Source organism: Watersipora subatra, chromosome 10, assembly GCF_963576615.1.
Source record: "Watersipora subatra chromosome 10, tzWatSuba1.1, whole genome shotgun sequence".
In the NCBI taxonomy this organism is placed as follows: Eukaryota; Metazoa; Bryozoa; class Gymnolaemata; order Cheilostomatida; family Watersiporidae; genus Watersipora; species Watersipora subatra.
The window spans coordinates 37441848-37463359 of record NC_088717.1 but is presented as its reverse complement, the minus strand read 5'-3'; the positions used below and the strand labels follow the sequence as shown (position 1 = coordinate 37463359).

General features: G+C 36.1%; 1 protein-coding gene across 1 annotated transcript; it reads right to left on the bottom strand.

Annotated features, from left to right (window-relative positions):
• Positions 1-326: 326 nt before the first annotated feature.
• On the bottom strand, positions 327-11917 carry LOC137405865 (cytochrome P450 3A24-like). Its single transcript, XM_068092299.1, has 12 exons — positions 11802-11917; positions 11009-11114; positions 10079-10131; positions 9572-9782; positions 9307-9389; positions 7683-7858; positions 5642-5878; positions 5266-5390; positions 4401-4522; positions 3488-3625; positions 2557-2719; positions 327-1095 (listed from the first exon to the last, which is right to left on the bottom strand). The coding sequence occupies exons 1-12, from the start codon at positions 11873-11875 to the stop codon at positions 1000-1002; spliced, it is 1584 nt and encodes a 527-aa protein (XP_067948400.1). The 5' UTR covers positions 11876-11917; the 3' UTR covers positions 327-999.
• Between the last annotated feature and the right edge of the window lie 9595 nt (positions 11918-21512).

Below are 21512 nucleotides of genomic sequence, written 5' to 3'. Positions count from 1 at the left end.
TTTTTGGGAGTTGAACCCAACCTGTTGTTTGCGGGTCAGGCCTTCTGGACCATCAGGTCACAACTGCCTTCAGCCTGAGACATTAGCAGCAAATGGTTGTTGTCGAAGTACTTGCTTATATACATGTAGATAGTTGCTAGATTGCTTATATAATGTAGATAGTCGTTGTAAGTATGAACTTTCGGATAGCAATGCTTCTTTTAAAATGGTGCTACGCATTCTCTTTCAACACAATGAGCCATCTGGAGATGAGTATGCTGCTTGTTTATAAGTAATGCAGTTAGGCAAGAGTTAGTACATATAACTTGCAGTTTGCATGTGCAAAATGCCTTGAAGCCTTTATATTTTCAGTATGAGTATATGAAATACAAAAAAATTTTTATCAAAATATAATATAGATATAAGTTTACAATCGTATTGATATTGACACAAAGTTATTGAAATACTGAGCATGTTGAACTCCAAAATACTAAAACAATACTATATATGCATCAATTGTTGTTGTCAATGCTTATCTGTGTTAGATACTCAAGAGGGACAAATCTTGTCACCGGAGGTTGTGAATGAGTAATAAAAAGCTACCTTGCGTAAACACTAACAAGGTTTTAAGCTCCGAGAATGGCCTTAAACATAGGAGTTGTCAGCTCCTGGCATAGATCACATTAAGGTCATACTCGAAATAAAAAGTACAAACGCATTAATCCTCTGCAATGGCTGTACTCAATTTAGCTCTCAAAAATGTCAACACAAAGTCATAATTTTAGTATGAACAGTTTTAATAAATTATAATAAAAATAACATTTCATCAATAACTATTACATCTGCATAGTTAACAAACCTTACCAGTATAAATTTTAAGTGAACAGTCCCAGTTAAACATGACCAATGCTCTACCTTACACAAATATCTAGCGGTCTAAATATAAAAACAGTATATGCCTCTGTAGGTATTTGGAAAATAGCCTTAATTCTCTGGAAAATAGCCTTAATTCTTCCCTTGTTAAAAGTCGGCTGCTTGTTTTCGGCGCTTAGCAGAAATCATGATGCGTTTTTCAGGGTCTAGTCGAAAATTCTTTGCCCACTTGATTGGTTTACTCTAAAAAAATAGAATTCCATGCAGCACTCTGTACACACAAGTATAGAGTGCACGGTTGTGTTGAGATATACCTTGTGCACTGAGATAATAACATAAACATTTGCAATACCTTTTGTACTGAAACAATCATATACGCTTTCAAAAAGCTAAAGACTAAAGCTTGCATGCTGATATTGCACGCTGATATTGCGCGCTGATATTTCATGCTGACATTGCACGCTGATATTGCACGCTGATATTTCATGCTGATATTGCACGCTGATATTGCACACTGATATTGCACGCTGATATTACATGCTGATACTGCATGTTAATATCGCATGATGATATCGCATGCTGATACTGCATGCTGATAGTGCATGCTGATATTGCATGCTGATATTGCATGCTGATATTGTATTGCATATTTAAAAGAGAGTCAAAACAGATTTGGTATGATTGGTCTAACGATGATTGGTCTAATACCAATTCGTCCAATATAACATTTGGTCTAATACCGATTCGTCCAATATAACATTTGGTCTAATACCGATTCGCCCAATATAACATTTGGTCTAATACCGATTCGTCCATTATAACATTTGGTCTAATACCGATTCATCCATTATAACATTTGGTCTAATACCGATTCGTCCATTATAACATTTGGTCTAATACCGATTTGTCCATTATAACATTTGGTCTAATACCGATTCGTCCGTTATAACATTTGGTCTAATACTGATTCGTCTGTTATAACATTTGGTCTAATACCGATTCATCCATTATAACATTTGGTCTAATCACGATGAGTATAAAACTGACGTAAAGACATAGATAGTATGACAAAACTTAAATCAGAAACTTTTATTTATTACCCAAGCTACAGTAGCGGAAATTTTATTGGTTTAAATGCAAGTTTAGATAATTTTTGCGTACAAAACAAACTTTAAAAATGCAAAAAGAAGATAAAAACTAAAACAATAAACTATACTGTTAAAGCGAACTTTTAGATTATGTGCCAATGCTTGTAAAAACTCTAAAGTATCACAGTGTTAACAGATGGCGATCTGCAGCAAGCATCTTTTTTCCTCTTTTGGATAGTACAGTTTCATACACAGGAGACTCCATTTTGGCACAAGCTATTCCCAATGGCGATTAAATCAATCGAATAATTGGACGAGCTGGTTTTAGGTTAATCATGTCGGTGGACCAATCATATCATTAGACGATTAGTTTTGGACCAATTGGAATTGAACCAACTGTCGGTGAACCAATAGTCTGGGACTGGTGAAAATGGTTAGGTAAAGATTAAGCTGACATCAAGTTCATATCCAAGTAATATTATTATTGAGTTGATGCCATTGGAAGACTTGCAACTCAGATAGTTAGCTTTTCAAATGCCATGTCATATATTGACATCGACTAGATAGGGCTGTATGATTTATATAGACTTATATCTTGGTGTAATGTTAGGCTTACCGGGGTGTCTTCGCATGGCTCCAACACATAACTTCTCAGGATTTTCACCATGGCTATCTTCATGTTGAGCAAGGCCAGCCTCATTCCAATACAGTTTCTGTTACCAAGACCAAAGGGTATCCAAGCATACTGATGTCTTCCCTCTCGGTTCTCTGGACTGAATCTACAAGGAAACAAGTCTATGAAACTTATGAACACATGTCTCCAACAGAGGACACACGCAGAGAGATGGTCCCTGATTCAAGTAGCTTTTCGAAAATTTGAGTGAACTTGAAAACTATTCTAGGCCTGCGTTTAACTATGCTATTCCATAAAGACACACATAATAGCGTTTTGGGATCTGATGCAAACTCATGAAAACCAGCACTAACTGCCTTTAAGAGCTCAGTGAAGTGGCCTTAAAGGCTTTACTGCAAAACCTGCTTCTCAGCAGAGTGGCAAAGAATCTGATGGACTGGCATTAGTAACATTGCTTTAGGCAAGTCTTGTTTTGATGTCCAACCTGAGTAAAACACTTGTATTGCCATGCTGCCACGGCACCCAACATTTATAGAATAATTGGCCACCCTGTAGACATATATTGCCATGCTGCCAGAGCACCCAACATTCAAAGAACAATTGGGCACTCTGTAGACATACATTGCTATGCTGCCACTGCGACCAACATTAAAAAAAACAATTGGCCACTTTGTAGACATATTGCCATGCTAACACTTAGCCCAACATTCAGAAAACAATTAGTCACTCTTTGCCAAGCTGTTGCTGCGCTCAACAGAGCCAAAATTACTTAGCTAAATGTACTTAATGTTCTTATTAGACATGTTAATAAAGACCATAGATATGCTACAACGCTAATATAATATCATGCATTAATCAATATTAAATAAATGCTATTGCTAGAGTTGCGATACCATGAACAACGATAATATACCTTTCAGGGTCAAACTCCTCTGGATCAGGCCAGATCTCAGGATCATGGTGTATTGAGTAGACCATAGCAGACACCATTGAACCTACTGGTAGATGAATTCCAGCAACTGTTGTGTCTTTGTTCACCAACCTTTCCAGTCTACAAAGTTTATAGAATAAGAGAGTTGATGAAATGTTGTCTTGCTTGTGATACAAGTTCACTTTTACATCTATATAAATTATTTAATTTTTTCATGCTAAATTTATTAATGGGTGTAAAACTTTTATTATACACTGTAAACGGCATACTACATGAATACAACAATATTTCTTTTAATTTTTTTGTACACCGAATCTGTTACATTGGAAAACTATGAGGTTTGTTTTTAAAATTTTTCTTTTATGTAGACAAGCAGCTAGCCAAAGCATTAAAATGTTTTTAGTATTTTGTTTAATGATAAGTCATGGAAAAGATCAAGAAAGACAAGCTTTGTACAGAAACATTGAACATGGTTATAGTTTTATAACAGTTTGAATATGTTATTTTATTTATAAAAAATAAAACTATTTAAAATGTTTTAGGAACCTTTGTACAAAAAGAACAATTTATCAAGAAGCTGTTTTATGAAACACTCTGCCTATTTCTATTCGCAGTATACAAAACACGTTAAGTTTTTAGAGGAGCTTAAGGGCATGGCTATTGAGATAATTTTTTTAACTATAATGTTTAATAAATTTTTGCCTGTAATTTGTCACCTAGTTCCGCGATAAATATTAGCTTTTGCTATCACGCACATGGCCTCGTCATCACCTTCTCTGAATGCTCGTTGTCTAGTTTTTATTTCTTTTGTATATATTCATATATTAATGATGAAATAAAGCAAACAAACATTCATAATGGCTAGAAATAGTGTACTAAATATTGTTTAGCGAACCTCGGGGCGGCGGGATATAGTCTCATAGCTTCTTGTAGAACCCAGTCTACATATTCCATCTTTGATAGCTCATCATAACTTGCTTCTTCTCCACTTATATTTGCCATTATCTCTTCATACACCTGCAAGAATAAGATAAATTATATAACAATTGTTTAAAGATGAACAGGCACAAAATTTTAGTAGATTTTATCAAAAAGTGTCAGTATTTTTTATCATTTGCGATTGTTTTTTATGTTTGAAGTGATCTGACTGCCAGGATGGTTATAGCTTATAATCGACAAAACTTGATTGCATTTAAAACGCTCAGTTCTAGAGATCTAAAGACACCGACGGAATAAAAACGCATGACACTACAACTTGAATGCAATAGCCAATATGAAAGATAGTAATGATAGCAACTAGTGAGTCATTTCGAACGTTTTTTCCTGAGCGATTTGATCAAATGAACAAATTTTGTCAAATTTAGTTTTGAAACATCCTGACTGTCAAATTCCTTTAACCATCAAAAAACAATCGCTAATGATAGAGAAATGCTGATAATTTCTGATGAAATCCACAAATATTTTATGTAAGTTTATTTTGATTAGTACGGTTCCAGGTAAATAAATTTTGAATGAATTTTTCTGGCAACCAAACACTAAGCAATCATGAAATTTACTATAGTTGAAGTTTTTACTTATATACATTTCATTACCTTCAGAAAAGTATGTGAGAAAATATTAGCTGTTTTGTCTCATGCAAACCACCAACCCTACGCAAATTGTACCATCGATGTTCAGTAAAATATCTTATCTATATATTTAGAGTTATGACAACTGTTATTCTTTGTTATTAGAAGTAATGAGTTCAGTTTTAGACTCACCTTCTTCTGTATGTCAGGATTAATGGTAAGCTCATACAGTACGTAATGTAGTGTCAAAGCTGTTGTCTCGTATCCAGCCATAAAGAACAGCACTGCATTAGCCACCACTTCATCCTTAGTCAGCCCTAAAACAAGAAGTTTGTCATCACACTTGGGTTCTTTAAAATACAGTATGACTTCTTAGCACCTAAATGCGTTCAGGTATAATTTGAAGTGGTGCATGGTCATCATTGATTCATGGTCCCTGATCTGACTAACTTGTGAAACCTCATTGACTGTGCAACTTAAAGTTAGAATGTGGCAAATATTTTCGCACTTTAATAGGTCTTGCACTGAGGTCAGCTTACTTAGGAACTAAACAATAGGAAGTTCTTACCTTTGGTTGACCAAGCTCTGCCATATTTATCGACTTGTGTGTCTGAATCTGTCAACTCAGGGTCGTCTATTAGTTGGTTTATACAAAGTTGAACGAAATCCTTCTGTTTCGACTCCTCCTGGCTTCTTTCTGTGATGATGCGATTAGAGATGTCAGAAAAGTAGTTCATGGCTTTCACATTAAAGAAGGTCAGGCCGAGTTTCATCAGCCACTTTTGAATGATGTTGGGAAAGAGAACTATAAAAGACGGAGTAGACGTTTTATTGCAGTTGGTAGCTCATTCACTCATTGCTGTCAAAGGTAGCAAACTTTAGTACCAACGAAAAAGAACCAAATAAGAATGTACAGTCAACCACTGCTTCTTCAGACTACTGCCCTAAACTTCCAATTGATCAGACAATGTCTGGAGTTCCGGCGAATGTTCAATAGCTTCGTATCTACTTGACAAATGACAAAATTGACCAATAGGTGGCTTTTGTGAAAGACAATGCAAGCAACACATGCGCGCAAGTTTCCCTACAGTTTTTCTATTATTACTGCTATAATATTATATAGTACCTTATTGCAAGTAGAAGAACTGTAAAACCTCTAATTGAATGCCACCCTCTATTTAAAAGCCACCCTTTATTTAAATGCCACCCTCTACTTGACCGTCACCTCCATTTGACTGCCACTCTGACCATATTTGATCTTTATGAATATATAATATCAAGTGATCAGTTAAAAAGTGTCCACAAAATCGTATTCAAAACGAATCGTTTACATTAATAACAATCAATTCTTTCATTGTCCTACTCCAAAGGCTTTTATCTTTTTTTGTTAAAACTTTGAAAGCAACACCATAAAAATAATCAATGGCGGTCTTAAGCTAAGAGTAGTTCCTTTTTAACGTGGTATTGATATTTCGAAGTACATACACATATATAAAAACCGGCTTAAATTCAAGATGGTAGATGAACTTTGAAAGCAACGACATAGAAATAATTACTAACTCTCACAAGCTAAAAGTAGTTTCTTGTTTCATGCGATTTTAATACATTAAAAAACTTGCATATAAAAACGGTTTAAATGTTTTGGGCCAAAGGTTACGCTTAGTGAGCAAACGTTCATGCGTTGCAGTTGTGCTAAATGCAGCGCGTAAAGTTTTGCTGTGCCAAAAATTGTTTAGATGCTAATATCGACTAGTTCAGCAGTGCAGAACAAGAACTGAGCTCAGATGGTATTGTGGAAGGTATCGGACAACTAGATGTTCATTCCATTGAAAGCAACAATCAGAACATAGCTATCCGAGCAAACGATGAAAATATTTTGGTTTTAAAAACGTTAATTTTTGATTCTGCATGTAATATAAGTATGGTTCGTTTATGGCACTTGATCATGAGTATAGATTTGTATAATTAAAAAGATTGTAATTAAATAACTTATAAAAATAAAAGTGAAATAAAAATTGACAATGCCAACAAATTGCAAAAAGGACACAAGCTATAATATCATCGCAGGTGAATTGAAAGCAATAGATATCAACTGGTAGAGATATTTTTCAGTTTCTCAATGCATATTTACTATGAGATATTTGAAAAGTTGGAGGTAAATTGGGAGATTTAGTTTATCCAAAAGGTTTAATACTGCTTCATTGAAAAAAGAGAGCAAAGTATGTATAGGCGACACTCGCTTTGCCAGTAATAGAGCTAGAATTATCTTCCCAAAATTTTGACGAGCTATTTGAAAAATACACCGCTAGCCTCTATTTGAACGCCGCCTCTAAATAACCGCAACTATAGAGGAAGGATTGCAAAATAGAGTGCCATGGCATTCAATTAGAGGTTTTACGGTATATTTTACTCTCGTGTATACTGGATATGCATAGTGTAGCGTATCGTAGCTTAGGAGTATGTGTGTGAGATAATTTAGGCTATTTAATGTACAGTTATCAATGTTCGGAGGTTTTTAATGTCAGACATGTCCCAGAATGCATTAGTCTGAACAAATGACGGCGGCCTGTAATACAAAAAAAAAATCAAAAATACAATTGAATACTTACTAAATGTTAAAATTTGGAAAAAAATGCGAACTTTGTCAGCGAGGGTTGTTTTCATGTTGGTACCCATGGCTCTGTTAGCATTGACAATCATTGGGTGGTCTTCATCTTGTAGACTCACCAAGTCAACTCCAAAAGCTGTGCTGCTGATAGTGTCCATTGTATAACCTCCCACCAACCTGCCAAGACATGTCAACCAGATGTTTACCTATTACCAACCTGTCAACACATGTCAAACATATTTTAACCTTCCACCAACCTGTCAACACATGTCAATCAGATTTTAACACCCCACCAATCTATTTACACATGTCAAACAAATCTGCTTTTACACAAAATCTCATATTTGCTTAGACGGCAACTTAAGTATTGGAAGAAGCTGGCATTCTAGTTTTAACTCACTCTACTTTAATGTAAAAGTATATATTACATAATGATATATAGTAGCAATTATACAATTATATAAGTGTATAATATAAAGTGATGGTATACAAATAGTGCTTACCAAGTGCATGACCATGACTTTTTGAGTAACTGTTAAATATCTTACATTTATATTTTCACCATGAATGTCTTTGGCTCAAAGAATACACCCTGTTTTAAATCAATAAACGGAGCTTCTCCCATTCATGCCGCATTAAAAGGCGGAATTTGTAAAATCAAATAACACATAATTCTATACCTGCAATTGCCATAATAAGCAGTGATAAACCGTGGTCACACGATGGCCGAACCGACTTAGGTTTGGTTCGGAAGTTGTTTTACCGCGGTTCGGCTAAGCTACATGTCGCACGGCATCAGAAGCCACTTTGCTTCTTATATACCATACACATGGAGACAAGACACTGTTTCATTGGTAGCTTTTATGTATTTGAGCTAAATATTTCTATTGTAAACAAAAAACTTTGACGAACAATTAATAATTATAATTACGCAGCAGATTTATCAGAAGATCGTTCAGTTGCTCAAAATGAATCACTCGATACAAAGATTTTGCCAACTCTTCCCATCAACAAAATTATATTTTTTGCTAACATATGAATGTTTTTCTATGCTGAGTACATAACAAACAAAAATAGTCTTTATCATATAGTGCTATGGTTTTCCATAAATAAATCAGTCAACGATTCTTCGTCAGGATGAGTATGGCACATTACTTCTATTCTACACAAAAGAAAACCACAACCATTCTCTTACATTTATGCAAAATTTAAGTGCAACATCTTACATTTATGCAACACAATCACAAGTCTGGGTGAACCTTGTCGTAAATTGCTTCATGTTGTTTATTTAACGAAATAAAAAGATCGTCCTACGGTATTTCTTTTTTAACTGTTTGGACTCACATAACGAGAAATGTGACGCGTGCTCACTAGAATTTTAACTAACCAATAAGAGCAAGGGTTCGGCCACGAAATTTCGAGCAGGACCAAAATGGTTTGTTTTGGCCAGAAATGTCTTCGGCCGAACAGTTTACAACTGACAGCGACGTCGTTTTGCGTCGTTTAGCTCATTTAGGCTCTTGTGTGACCACACGTATAACTGGAAGGATAACAACGGTCAAAGACTATCATGCTGCCAGATGGGTAGATTTAAACAATAAGCATATTAACAGCACTGTGCTTACTTTTTGAGGTCAAAAGGTTCATCCTTCATGTCAGCAACATACTTGACAAATTGATCAGCACAGACATCGATTCGAGCTTTTAACTACAAGTAAATATCAACAACCTGCAGTTCAAGCATAGACATACAAAAAGAGCTCCCTTAGATATCTAAAATATTTTTACATCTACAAGTAATTATTATCTGATCGTAGTATTCTATATGCAAACGCATAGTTTGTCTCACTTCAAAAAAGCATGTTCGTAAATGTATTTGGAATAACTCACCTGTTTTAGCTTGCCAGACGTGAATGTTGGTGAAATACCAGCTCGTACATGTCTCCAGTGGTCACCAGTCAATGAGGTGAGAAAGCAATCAAAGTAATTGCCAAAAGATAAGTTTTGTCTATCTTCCATGCTGCTGAAATCCTTCACCATAGAAAGTCTAAGGAATTCTGGATCAGCAACATCAAGGATCGGTGTTCGCCCTCGAAATGACCTATAAATTATGCTCAATTCTCTGTAAACGGCCAAAATAAAAAAATCTCTTCTACCAAATCCAAACTTTAATATACTGTAGTGTACACTTGAAATGTTTTAAACTCGCAGAAAGATATACAATTTTTTAGATTTTCCTTCCGCATCATATAAATAACAAATTTCTGTATCCCTAGATTAGAACTGATAGAAATACTACAAACACTCTCTTTTCAGCCAAGTCATATCCATTTCAAGTTATATGAATCTCTACTTTATATATGCACTGACAAATATTAAACAAAATTTACTACTCACCCAGATATCTTTCCATATCGATCAACAATCTTTGAATCATGAAGGGGAAAGCTCTGCAAAGGAAAACAACTCTCATCAAGAAAAATAATGTAAGAACACAAAGATTACAAAAAGCCTGATAAGTATAGCTCATGGTTCTACTATTTGATGACCAGAGCACTAAAACGCTTATGCAGAGTTGATGCCATAAAATTGGCTTACCTTAGCTTATACAAATATTAAAATCTAAGGAAAAACTTTTTCCAGTGGCTATTTTCAAAGCAACCGTTTTGTTGGTTTTAAGGGGCTAGCTGCGCTTGATGGAACCCTAAAGTTCTTACATCATTTGACAGCTTTTGAAAGGATTCATAATGAGGGAAATTAAAAAACAGTTTTTCACCAAAATAACACTATTTCTTCATGTGATGAGCATCTAATTATCTGATTATTAAACAATAAAGAGGTTTCAGCACACTCTAGGCAAAATATATCTAAGAGAAGGTACTAGTACAGTTTTAAATTAAAAAAATAAAAACAGAAAATGGAAGAACCATCATAAAGTTTCAACCTGACCTATGCCAGCTTTAAATCTTGAAAAATCCTGGCAGTCAGATTACCTCAAACATCAAGAAAAATCGCAAATAGAAAAATATCAATTCTTTATGTTAAAATCCACTGAAATTTTGTGTACAAGCATCTTTAAAAATTAAAGGCAGGAAATGGAAGAACTAGCTTAAACGTTCAATCTGGCCTAAGCTAGCTCTAAAGCTGCTTACAAGAGTCAGCTAAGCTGATCAGTGAGGATAATTAATTTAAACACTGACCGATTGGAATAGCTATTTCAGATTTTGACTAGGTGAGCTTTTGAGTTAATTTGCCACTTGTTTTAGACTATTCTAGTTACAGATCTGCGCACAGCATTAAAAATTTATCTGCATGACCCGCACTCACCCCGCCTCCAGCAATCATTGCAGAGATAAATGTGCCAAATACAGGCACCGGTCTTGGACCAGAGATTCCTTGCTTGGACCATGTCGCAAATGTCCATGTGGAATACCTATGATGTAAAACTATGGCATTTAGAAACTGGCAGCAAACGGCAGCAAAAGTCATAAAAGAGATTGAGGGCTGACTGCAAGTGAAGTAATAAAAAAGGTCAAAATCAAGCGAGTCAAAACCACTTTTTCTTAGAGATATTTTATGAATCTGCCGACCGCATTATAGCACCTTCAGCAACAGTTTCATAACATCCTTTGTATATTGAAGAGATGAAATAATAAATTCAATTTCTACAAAATGTGTGAGTAATCACTTGAAAACCAAGTATGGTGTTTCCTTAGCTTACTGCAGGAAGAGGCTGTGTGTGGTTTTAAGAATATTGTTGTACAAATAATGACTCTGGGATTTAGTAATTAACTGCTCCCAATCACTTCCACCATTTGGACAAAGCATATCCTAGCAGGTGCAATATGAGAGTCGGCCATGCTGGCCATAGGCTTCACTGCATTTACACTGGTTTAATATAGCCTGTGGTAGTACATTACTGTTCATACTCCTACATACTACCAGGCTACTTCCTTAGTCTTGTTGGTACATAGACTACAAGCTAAATAAATATATGTTGATGCATCCTCAGCGCAGCTTCATAAACATATTTTATTCATTTTATAATTTTATCAGTCTGTTGTTCAAATACTTAATAGATCGACTAACACATAAAATTCAAATGCAATGTGTAACTTACACATAGCCTAGAAGTAGAGCAAGAGTAAGTAGAATGCTCCACAGTGGAAGATCAAATCCTCCAATCAACTCCATCCCTTGTACCTCAGTAGTAGCTAGTGAACAACTGCACGCACTCTGATGTTTCAATTGTGAATGCTTTACAGTTGAGGCGTAGCGGCCTTATAAGCAAAGCCTGGTTAAGTTCAATAACAACGACATTGATTGATAAGTGCCTGGCACAAATAAAAGTTCTTATCTCTTCATATTTAAAAGCCGGCCTGACTAAACATGATGCAACTATCTTCACTATCATGACTAACTCTTGCCAGCTCAAGCCAACTCACTCATATAATTGCCACATATTTATGTCAGTTACCAACTTTTACCGCAATAGCAATGAGTCATAAATAACGAGTTGATTAGATAACTCCTTATTTGGACATATGAATAGACAGAAGCAAACAAGGTGTGTTTACATCTTGTTTTGCAATAGTGCACTATCTCTGTGTGTAGTGATTTGATCCTACTGTAGAGATGCACAGCTGTGCAATTTCTTGACAGCAAAAGTTTATTTTGTAAAAATTGCATGACTATCACACCTGCTAAATTGTCGGAAGCAAGAAAAACAGCCTAATATATATTTTGTAATACATAAAATTTAGTTCCAAACTCGTAACGTGTAATATTTAACGCGTACTGCATAGTAGATACTGCATAGTATGTAACACATAGTGCATAACACATAACATGCAAAGCATAATCTATAACACATAATATGCAACATGTAATACATAACATATAATGTGCAATATGTAGTAGGTAATACATAATAGGCACTACATGATGTACAATACATAATACAGTATACATGACACACAATGCTTCTTCATCTGTCAGGTGAAATACAAAGTAATAATCATTGAAACAGTTAACATATATTAACATATACAATTAATATATATTTAAAAGGTTTGACAAGCTAGTTATTACTCGATGCTTAAAGCCAGTTCCATATTCATATTCTAACTGTAATGGTTGTCTGATGAAATTGTATAATCACAAAAAAACTTAAATTAAAATCTTCTCTTGTCAATGGTGTATAAGTGGTGAACATTTGCAAATGTGATTTGTAAACGTATTTATCAGCTTCCAGAAGATTCCAAAAACATAAATCACAAAGCGATCGAGTTGATTCTAAACAGTCTGACACCGAAAAGCCTCTTGCAGGGCTCATGGTTGGTGTAGAGATGGTTGGAAGAATGTTCTATCAGAAAAAAAATGAATGTAGGATGTCATCTCTTGTCCATATTTGTCCAAGGTGCCTGCGTAGCTACAGGAGATAAATCTCTTTAATTGATTTGACAGAAAGAGTGTCTTAAGGTTGAATACCACACCCGCCACCACCATCGGTCTTTATGGAATGTCTGTTCTAATCTGTTGTTCACAGATTAATATCTTTAGACGTTAGGCCATGCATTAGGCTTTAAACCATAACTGTCACGTACAACTTTTATCATAGTTACTAGGTAAATCAGACACATTGATTCCGATTTTGTACTCAAAATGAAGATTGGTTCATTAACTTTCAGAGTAATGAAGGCTTTTTTACAGCGTGTTAATATCGGTTTCGAAAACAACACTATCGGCACAACAAGCTTCGCCTATAAATACATGGCGTAACCTAGCTTTTTAGGAATGGAAGTTAGGGATGGTTAGTCCGATTTAGAATAATAGAGATGGGTGTTTTAAAATCTATTATTTTCTACCGTAATCTCAGCCTTAAAAGTAATCTCAGTCTTTACTGAAAGGTAGATAAGCTATTTAACATTGCATATTTAAAAATGAGCTCAAAAAAGCGCGATAACTACGCTAGCTTGTGATAAAAATGCGCTTTTTGAGCTCATTTTTCTCGGCGTTCACCCTATTTAAACATCATGTAACAAGCTACGATCAATTTTAAATAGTTTATCTACCTTTCATAAAAGACTGAGATTATTTTACAGGCTGGATTTAGATAATAATAGGTTTTAAGACACTCCCTCTCTATTATTCTAAATCGGACAAAACATCCCTAACTTCCGTTCCTCAAAAAGCTAGGTTTCGTCACATATTTATGGGCGGAGCTTGTAATGCTGACTGTGTTTTTTTCGATACGGATATTGAAGCGCTTTAAAAAAGCCTTTAATGACTTTGAAGGTTAGTGAACCAATCTTTATATTAAGTAAAAATTCGGAATCAGCGTGTCTGATTTACCTAGAAACTACGATAAAAGTTGAACGTGACAGCTATGGTTCAACTTTAGGCGCTTTTGGATCTCCTATAGGAGAGGTGGGCAGGCTACGGCTCGAGGGGCCACATTCGCTTTGCCTAACTCTGTTCCAGAGAAATATGTGTGAAAAATGTTGAAAACCTGTCTGTTGTAGAATAGGCTTGACAATAAGCATGTACTGAGTTCTATGTGTATTTATTTATAACTTTTGAGTTGTCTTCTACATTTCACTGTCTTTGCAACTTCCCAAATCAGTAATTTCTCTATGGAAGACATGGGAATGAGTTCAATAAAGCATTGTTAGCATAAACCTAATATGTTTACTATAAATAAAAGACCAGTTATTATAACTTTAAACAATAAAATACAAGACAATGGTGTTGCAATATATATTATGTGTTAGTAATTGACAAATGAGAAATAATTTATGTAGGGCCTATATTTAATTCATTGAAATGAGGGATCCTTATTGAACAGATTCCATCTTCTATTAAAATCCGTTTAAGAGAACTCACAGATGTCTCGCTGATTATAGGTGTCAACGAGTGTCAAAAATGATCAAGTGTAGTCTAGATGTCAAAGCCTTTTGTTTTTGTGTTACAATGGCAGTTGCTTTAAATATGCCACCTTTCACCAATCACACCAAGCTTTACATGCAACAAGTAAAATGTTAGCCAATGTTGGGCTTGAAACCATTACATGCAACTTGCTAGACTGATGCTCTAACCAACTAAGCTATTCGGACACCTACAAAGTCTCAGAATCATGATGCAATCTTTCTTCTCACTACTTTGTAACAAAGCAAACAGACAAACGAATAAAGTAAAATCTCGACTATGGTTAGAGCCGAAGCCACGGTCGGAGGTAGGAAAAAAGATTTGATCACACAAAATTTGAACCCACAACATTGAGCATGGTGACTATCGCTCCAACAACTGCACCAAACGACCGCAGTTTCATTTTACGGAATAGTTATACATGTAGTTATTACATCATACTAGACTACTCGGGTAGGCCTACTAGTAATAACGTAGGTTTGTAAAAATATCGTATCAAAGCTTTTGTAATTCATCACCACACACACCCTTGTCTCTGTCAACAGGTGCTACTTGGTTATCAAGTATCGTGTACCTCAGTCAGAAAAAAACTGCCAGAGCTCTCCTAAAAGCGTGGCGGTTGCATGACCAAAATCTCAACACCTTTTTGGCTCCTAATCATGACTTATAAAGAGCCTGAAAGTAGTAGAAACTTTAAACATATCCATCAATTTAACTAGTCTCCCCATCTTCATGACTAAGTCCTTGTGCTATAGATCATATATTATCCCATCCAAGTCGATACATTGCTGTCTTCTGTCAGCTATTACACGCCGTGATGTGTCGAACGACAAGCTAATGCAACTAATAAGCTGTAAAGTTAGCTAATAATTGGATTCCTACTCGTCGCCGACTTCCACACGAGACTCGAAATAAAATTATCAGAAAATAATTAGACCATAAAGTACTAACCTTCGCATCAGCCTTCAATCATGCAGTAATTGTGTTTGCTGCTGACATAGCTGCCAGCTCGTGAAACTTTAAGTCGCTGCCAAGATGAAGGTAAGTCTCATCAACCTGCTATTAACGGTGGACCACCGACATCGTAAGACATTTTTAATTGAAGCTTTTACCAGGCAATATGGAAGATTCTGTAATACGGTTGATACAATTAATCAAACGATGTTCAGGCTAAAAGACTTACCACCAAAGATTTCTAAAGATAACAATGACAATATCATGCTGTATATCACTATATCATGTACACATGTATACTTGTACACATAAGCTACAAAAATTTATTTAATTCTGATATAAAATAATCAAAGAACAGAAGCTGTAAATTATTTTATTTAATAGTAACTGCAATGTATTGCTGCACATAGTAAATAATTTTTAAACTAGCTTTTTAAGTATTTATTCAAGTCCAAAATTTATCCATGAATCTTCATGCTGTTGCATATGTAATCAAACTTCTTTAGGCATAGTCACACTTTTATGGTTGCTTCTCAATAGACACATGAGTTAGACTTCTATTTTTTGATAGCCACCATGAGAGTTCACTTGATTGTCTCTTAAATCTGTAGTGAGAGTCATTTAAATTTTGGTACTAGCAACTAGGACTAGTCATAGATCAGGAAACAATAACAGACATTTAAACCTTGTTATATGATATAACAAGGTTTTAAATGAAACATTTTTAAATTAAACAGTTTTAAATGAACAGATATAACTTATATCTGTTCATTTAAAACTGTTTACATATGAGTCAAAAAGTTTACTATAATATGTCCAAAGCTGCACTTACAGTGTTAAGAAAAACATTGCACTGTACAGGAATTGAACTCAGATATTCAGATTGCAAGGCAGGCGCACTACCACCTGCACCACAAAACCACCTTTGCACAGCTAAGAATAATTTTTTATGTAGTTATTACACATGACGACTTGTCATAGCGCACAGGACTGCTAGCATACTAGTATATAATATGTACATGTATATATCTCAAAGTTTGTGTGTGAGTGTGTGAGTGTGCACGTGCGCGTGCGTACGCGCATGCGCGCGCGTGCGTGTGCGTCTGTGTGTGTGTCTGTGTGTGTGTGCGTGCGTGCGTGCGTGTGTGCGTGCGTGTGTGTGTGTCTGTGTGTGTGTGTCTGCGTGTGTGTCTGTGTGTGTGTGTCTGCGTGTGTGTGTGTGTGTCTGTGTGTACTTTGGTCTGTCTGTGTGTACTTTGGTTTGTCCAGCTATAACTATTAAAATATTGGAATGAAGAATCCATAGCACAGAAGATTTTATCTCAGAATGTCCCATTTGCCAGGCAAATATCTTACCAAATAAGCTACGCGAGATTGATGAATTCATTGGGTGATATATGTCGCTATGTGGGTGAAAATACGCTACTGCTCTCAGTTATGACGCAATGTAATTTTATGCTTGCTCTCACGGCTCTTATTAGTAAGCTTACTCACATTAGCCATTGGCAATGTGCCAGGATAATGGCAAATGGCAGGGAGTTGCCTGCCATTTGCACATTAGCCTGCCATTTGCATATGCTTGCACAACTACATTACCTCTCATTGTATATAAGCTGATTTTTAATACCCGTGCAATGCCGGACATTCCGCTAATCTTTACTATAGTAAGAGTCATTTCTGTCTGTCCATCTGTCCAAGCTTGCCTAAGAGTGTTAGGAAAAAAGATTGTCATGCACAGGAATCAAACCCAGATACTTAGATGCCCAGCCAAACGCTACCAACGTGCCCTTTAATCACTTTGTTGGAACATGGAATAACTATGTGCATAGTTATTACTCATGACGATCTCTCACGGTTCATGGGGCAGCTAGCGTACTAGTATTTTTAAACGCACAAGTCAGGACACCAGATAGTAGAAAAAACATTAAAATAATGAGATATGCTCATTTGTAAAAAACTACTGTTGTCGGTCATTTTACTGGACCTTAATTTTTAGGTTCTATTATAATCAAAGGGAATAAGACTTGAAAGTTGCTTTTTATACAAGAAACTTTTGTAACAGCTGTTTAGAAAGAATAAAATTGGTCACAGGGTTGCCTACTTGCAGGGCAGGACTAGGATATAATTCGTCACAGTGGCCTAGTGGCCTAAAATGCCTGACCCGCAAACAACAGATTGGAGTTCAGTTTAAAAAAGTCACTGGTGACGACAGGAATGACATCAAACCTCAAATTGCTCTCTATAACTGTGCATGTCTCCTGTCGTTGTAGCTCCCTTGCCACTAGACTCAGACATGTCCAGCCAGATCATAAAACCATTGTTTGTGTAATCATGCTCTTAAAACATGCACAGCCTCTGTTTGCAGTAAGATAAGCAGACATCATACTCGTTCTTCAAGAAATTGCTCGTACGGAATAACATGTTAAACAATTTAAATTGTATAGCGAAATGGTAAATTTATGTGTTCAATAGAGATGCTGGTAAAAACCAATTGACTAGATTACCAGTCTATACGTACAGTAAGCTTATATGCTGACTCTGCTTTCTTTTTTGACAGCATCAAACACAAGCTGTGCAATCAGTGATCACAACTTCAATATTGTCCTTGACCCTGAGGATTAGTTGTGAGGTTGTATCATTGAAGAAGTAATGAAATTATGAAGTAGCTTGTGTCAATATTGACTAGAAATACTTTAACTTGAGACAAAGAACGGCTGACTCTAGAGTTTATTAAATATACAGAGTAGAGGTAACATCCTCAACTATAGATAGTCACTAACAACCTTATAATCACGCAGTGTCACACAAAAGAGATGCAGGTGTTTGCAGGTGCTTGTCAGTATAGGTCCACACAGGACATTACAGCTTCAGCCTTTAGTGGTGAGGTCGTTCATCAGTTTATGCGGTTATGAATTTAAGGTATGTACAGATTGAGGATGTGGACCTATATAAACAGGTGTTTACATGTACTTCTCAGTAGGTCCATACAAAATGTGACAGCTTGAGCCTCTAGTGGTGGGCTCAATTATCAGCTGATACTGATATTGATTAAAGAGATGTACAGATTTGAGGGAGAACATATAAGCATTTTTTTATTTTTCTACCCAAAGGTTTGGTATTATTCAAAATGCTGATAAAAGAAATCTGGGTTCATTCACATCAAAAATTTTGCAAATTTGAAGGCTAATTAGAACTAACCACAAACTAATGATTGTTGATTTTGTTAAATAAAATAAAGGTAGCCATAAAATAGCCTGAGGTATATGGTCGCTACGGGGACCTGACCAGCACTTCCCAATGTAGTGTGATAGGAAAAGAAAAGGAAACCGGAGCAATGGGTCATCGATGAAAGATGAGTGAGAGTACATGACCGGTTTTTGGTCTCGTCTCCATAGCTCTAGAGCTGATAGCAGACGATAGCATCATACATTGAGATATGTGTGTCATGCTTCCATACAGCAGTAATATCTGATATCTCTTATCTTTAGATGTTTTTGCAATTATGTTCATCTTTACCATCGTTTGCTTGATAACCCTGTTCTAGATTGATTAGAGATGGTGATGCTGGCTAACATCGCTTGATGAGAAGGTCTGTCAACAATATTTCACAGAGAGATAACTTTAAAAATGACCTTACACAAAATTTTTGTGTGGATTTGTTCAGAAAGTATTGCCATTTTTATATCATTTGCAATTGCTCTTTATGTTTGAAGTGATCCGATTGCTAAGATGTTTTGAGATTATAATCAATAAAGTTTGATCGTGATTGAAACGCTCAGATAAAGCGAAAGTGTGAAAATGACGTCTATAAATGCAAAGAGACCAAAAGAATAAAGACGCATAAGACTTCAACTTGAAGCCAACAGCCGATATCAACTACAGCAACAATAACAACTAGCTATTTCGATTCACATGTATTCTTCTTCTGAGCATTTTGACTTTAATCATAAAACATCCTGACAGTCAGATCATCTCAAACATCTAAAACAATCGCAAATGATTAAAAATACCAATAATTTTTCATAAACCTACAATAAAATTATGTAAGTTATGTATATGCATATGCATGTACATTGATGCCTCCATATAAATGTATATGCATGTACAGTGGTGTGCATAAACTTGGAATCACCAGTTAAATCTTCAAATATGTATGTTTATATGCTGTTGTCTAAGAAATTCTTTGGAGTTGAGTGCCTCAACTCCATCAATATATATATCATTTGAAAGGGAAAATTCTGAAGAACAAGATGCCAAATATTTGAAAATATTCTCAGATTTTTATCGCTGGGGGTGGATCTACCGAAAGGCAGACTTATTGCAGGCTATGAATGTTGTTAGTGAAATTGATAAAATAGGATACAAACAAACTCTTTTATACAAATTGGTGGCCCTGAAAAGGGCCGTTGGGTTATTGTTGGTTTTCAGGACTGGTAAGGTGTCTTGAGCTGAGCATTAGTATTTTATTGGCAGCCCTTGTTCTTGATCACCATCTGACACCGTCGAGGCATGTTGTTTACCAACTTTCTGAGCTCTTCAGGAGTGATGATGTGATGCCAAGCATGAATAATCTTCTCTATGAGCTCCCGTTTTGTCTTTGGTTTATCTTTGCTGACTATCACACCAATACGCTGCCAAAGATTTTCAATGGGATTCAGGTCAGGGCTTTGTGCTGGCCAGTCTATTACCCTCACATTACTTCTGGTCATCCACCCCTTGACTCTCTTGGCACGGTGGCAGGGTGCATTGTCATCCTGGTAGTACCAGGGTTGGTCGTTGCTGGTGAACAGGCTCCGAGCACTTGGAAGCATGACATCTTCCATGGTCTTGATGTATTTGTCTCCATTCATCATGCCTTCACAAATGGAGAGTCTTCCCACACCAAAAGCTGTCACGCAACCCCATACCATGACTCCAGTAGGGTGCTTGATGGTTGGTAGCGTACAAGCTGGGCTGTACTCCTCTCCAGGTCGTCTCCTCACATAACAATTTCCAGAGTGGTTTTGGATGGTAAATGTTGACTCATCACTGAACAAGACCCTTTGCCATTGGGCTGTTGTACAGAACCGTTTATCTTTAGCCCACTCTAGACGACGCTTTCGCTGTTTCTCAGAAACTAAGGGCTTGTGCCTTGCCTTGCAGCCTTTCAAACCATTTGCAAGCAGTCTTCTTCGCACTGTACTGAGGTGAATCTCAATATCTCTGTTGTCCTTGATCTCCTTACAAAGTTGAGTACTGTTCAGATGTCTGCCAGCGAGGGATCTTCGTACCAGGTACCGATCTTCACGGATAGTTGTCTTCTTGGGTCGTCCAGCAGAGTAGGTGGGTTTAAGACTGCCATTGGAGGTCCAAGTTTTGATTGCTGTGTAGACTGCCTTCTGAGAACAACCAACTTCCGCAGCTATCTGTCTTTGAGTCTTTTGCTGTTTGTGAAGGTGCAGAATGATGGCTCTTCTCTCTATAGATAACACTTTAGGCATGGTAAAGTTCAAAGTCAAACTGAGTTCAAAGTTAAACTGAGAATGAATAAGACTTCAAGTGTCCTGCTTTAAATATGCAACAGTCAGAAAATTGCATAACTGAAATGCCATCATGATGGGATTTAGGATATTTCACTTTCTTTGAAATTTGACAAGCAGTACACTTTCTCAGCTGGGAAGATTTGTGCTAACCTGTTATAACCAGATTACGTACAAGACCAGATAAAATTGCTAATCTGTTTAATAGGATTAATATAGATCACTCAGAAATGTTTGTGTTAAATCAATCAATGCATTGTTTGAAAGCACATCTTCTGCTGATCAGATTGATATATAATATCTGGCATGGCATCATAACTGGCGGGAAAATAGAAAGCAAATGGAAGATCCATTCGATATAGAGTGAACAAAACAATGTGATTCCAAGTTTATGCACACCACTGTATATGAATATACATGTACATTTATAT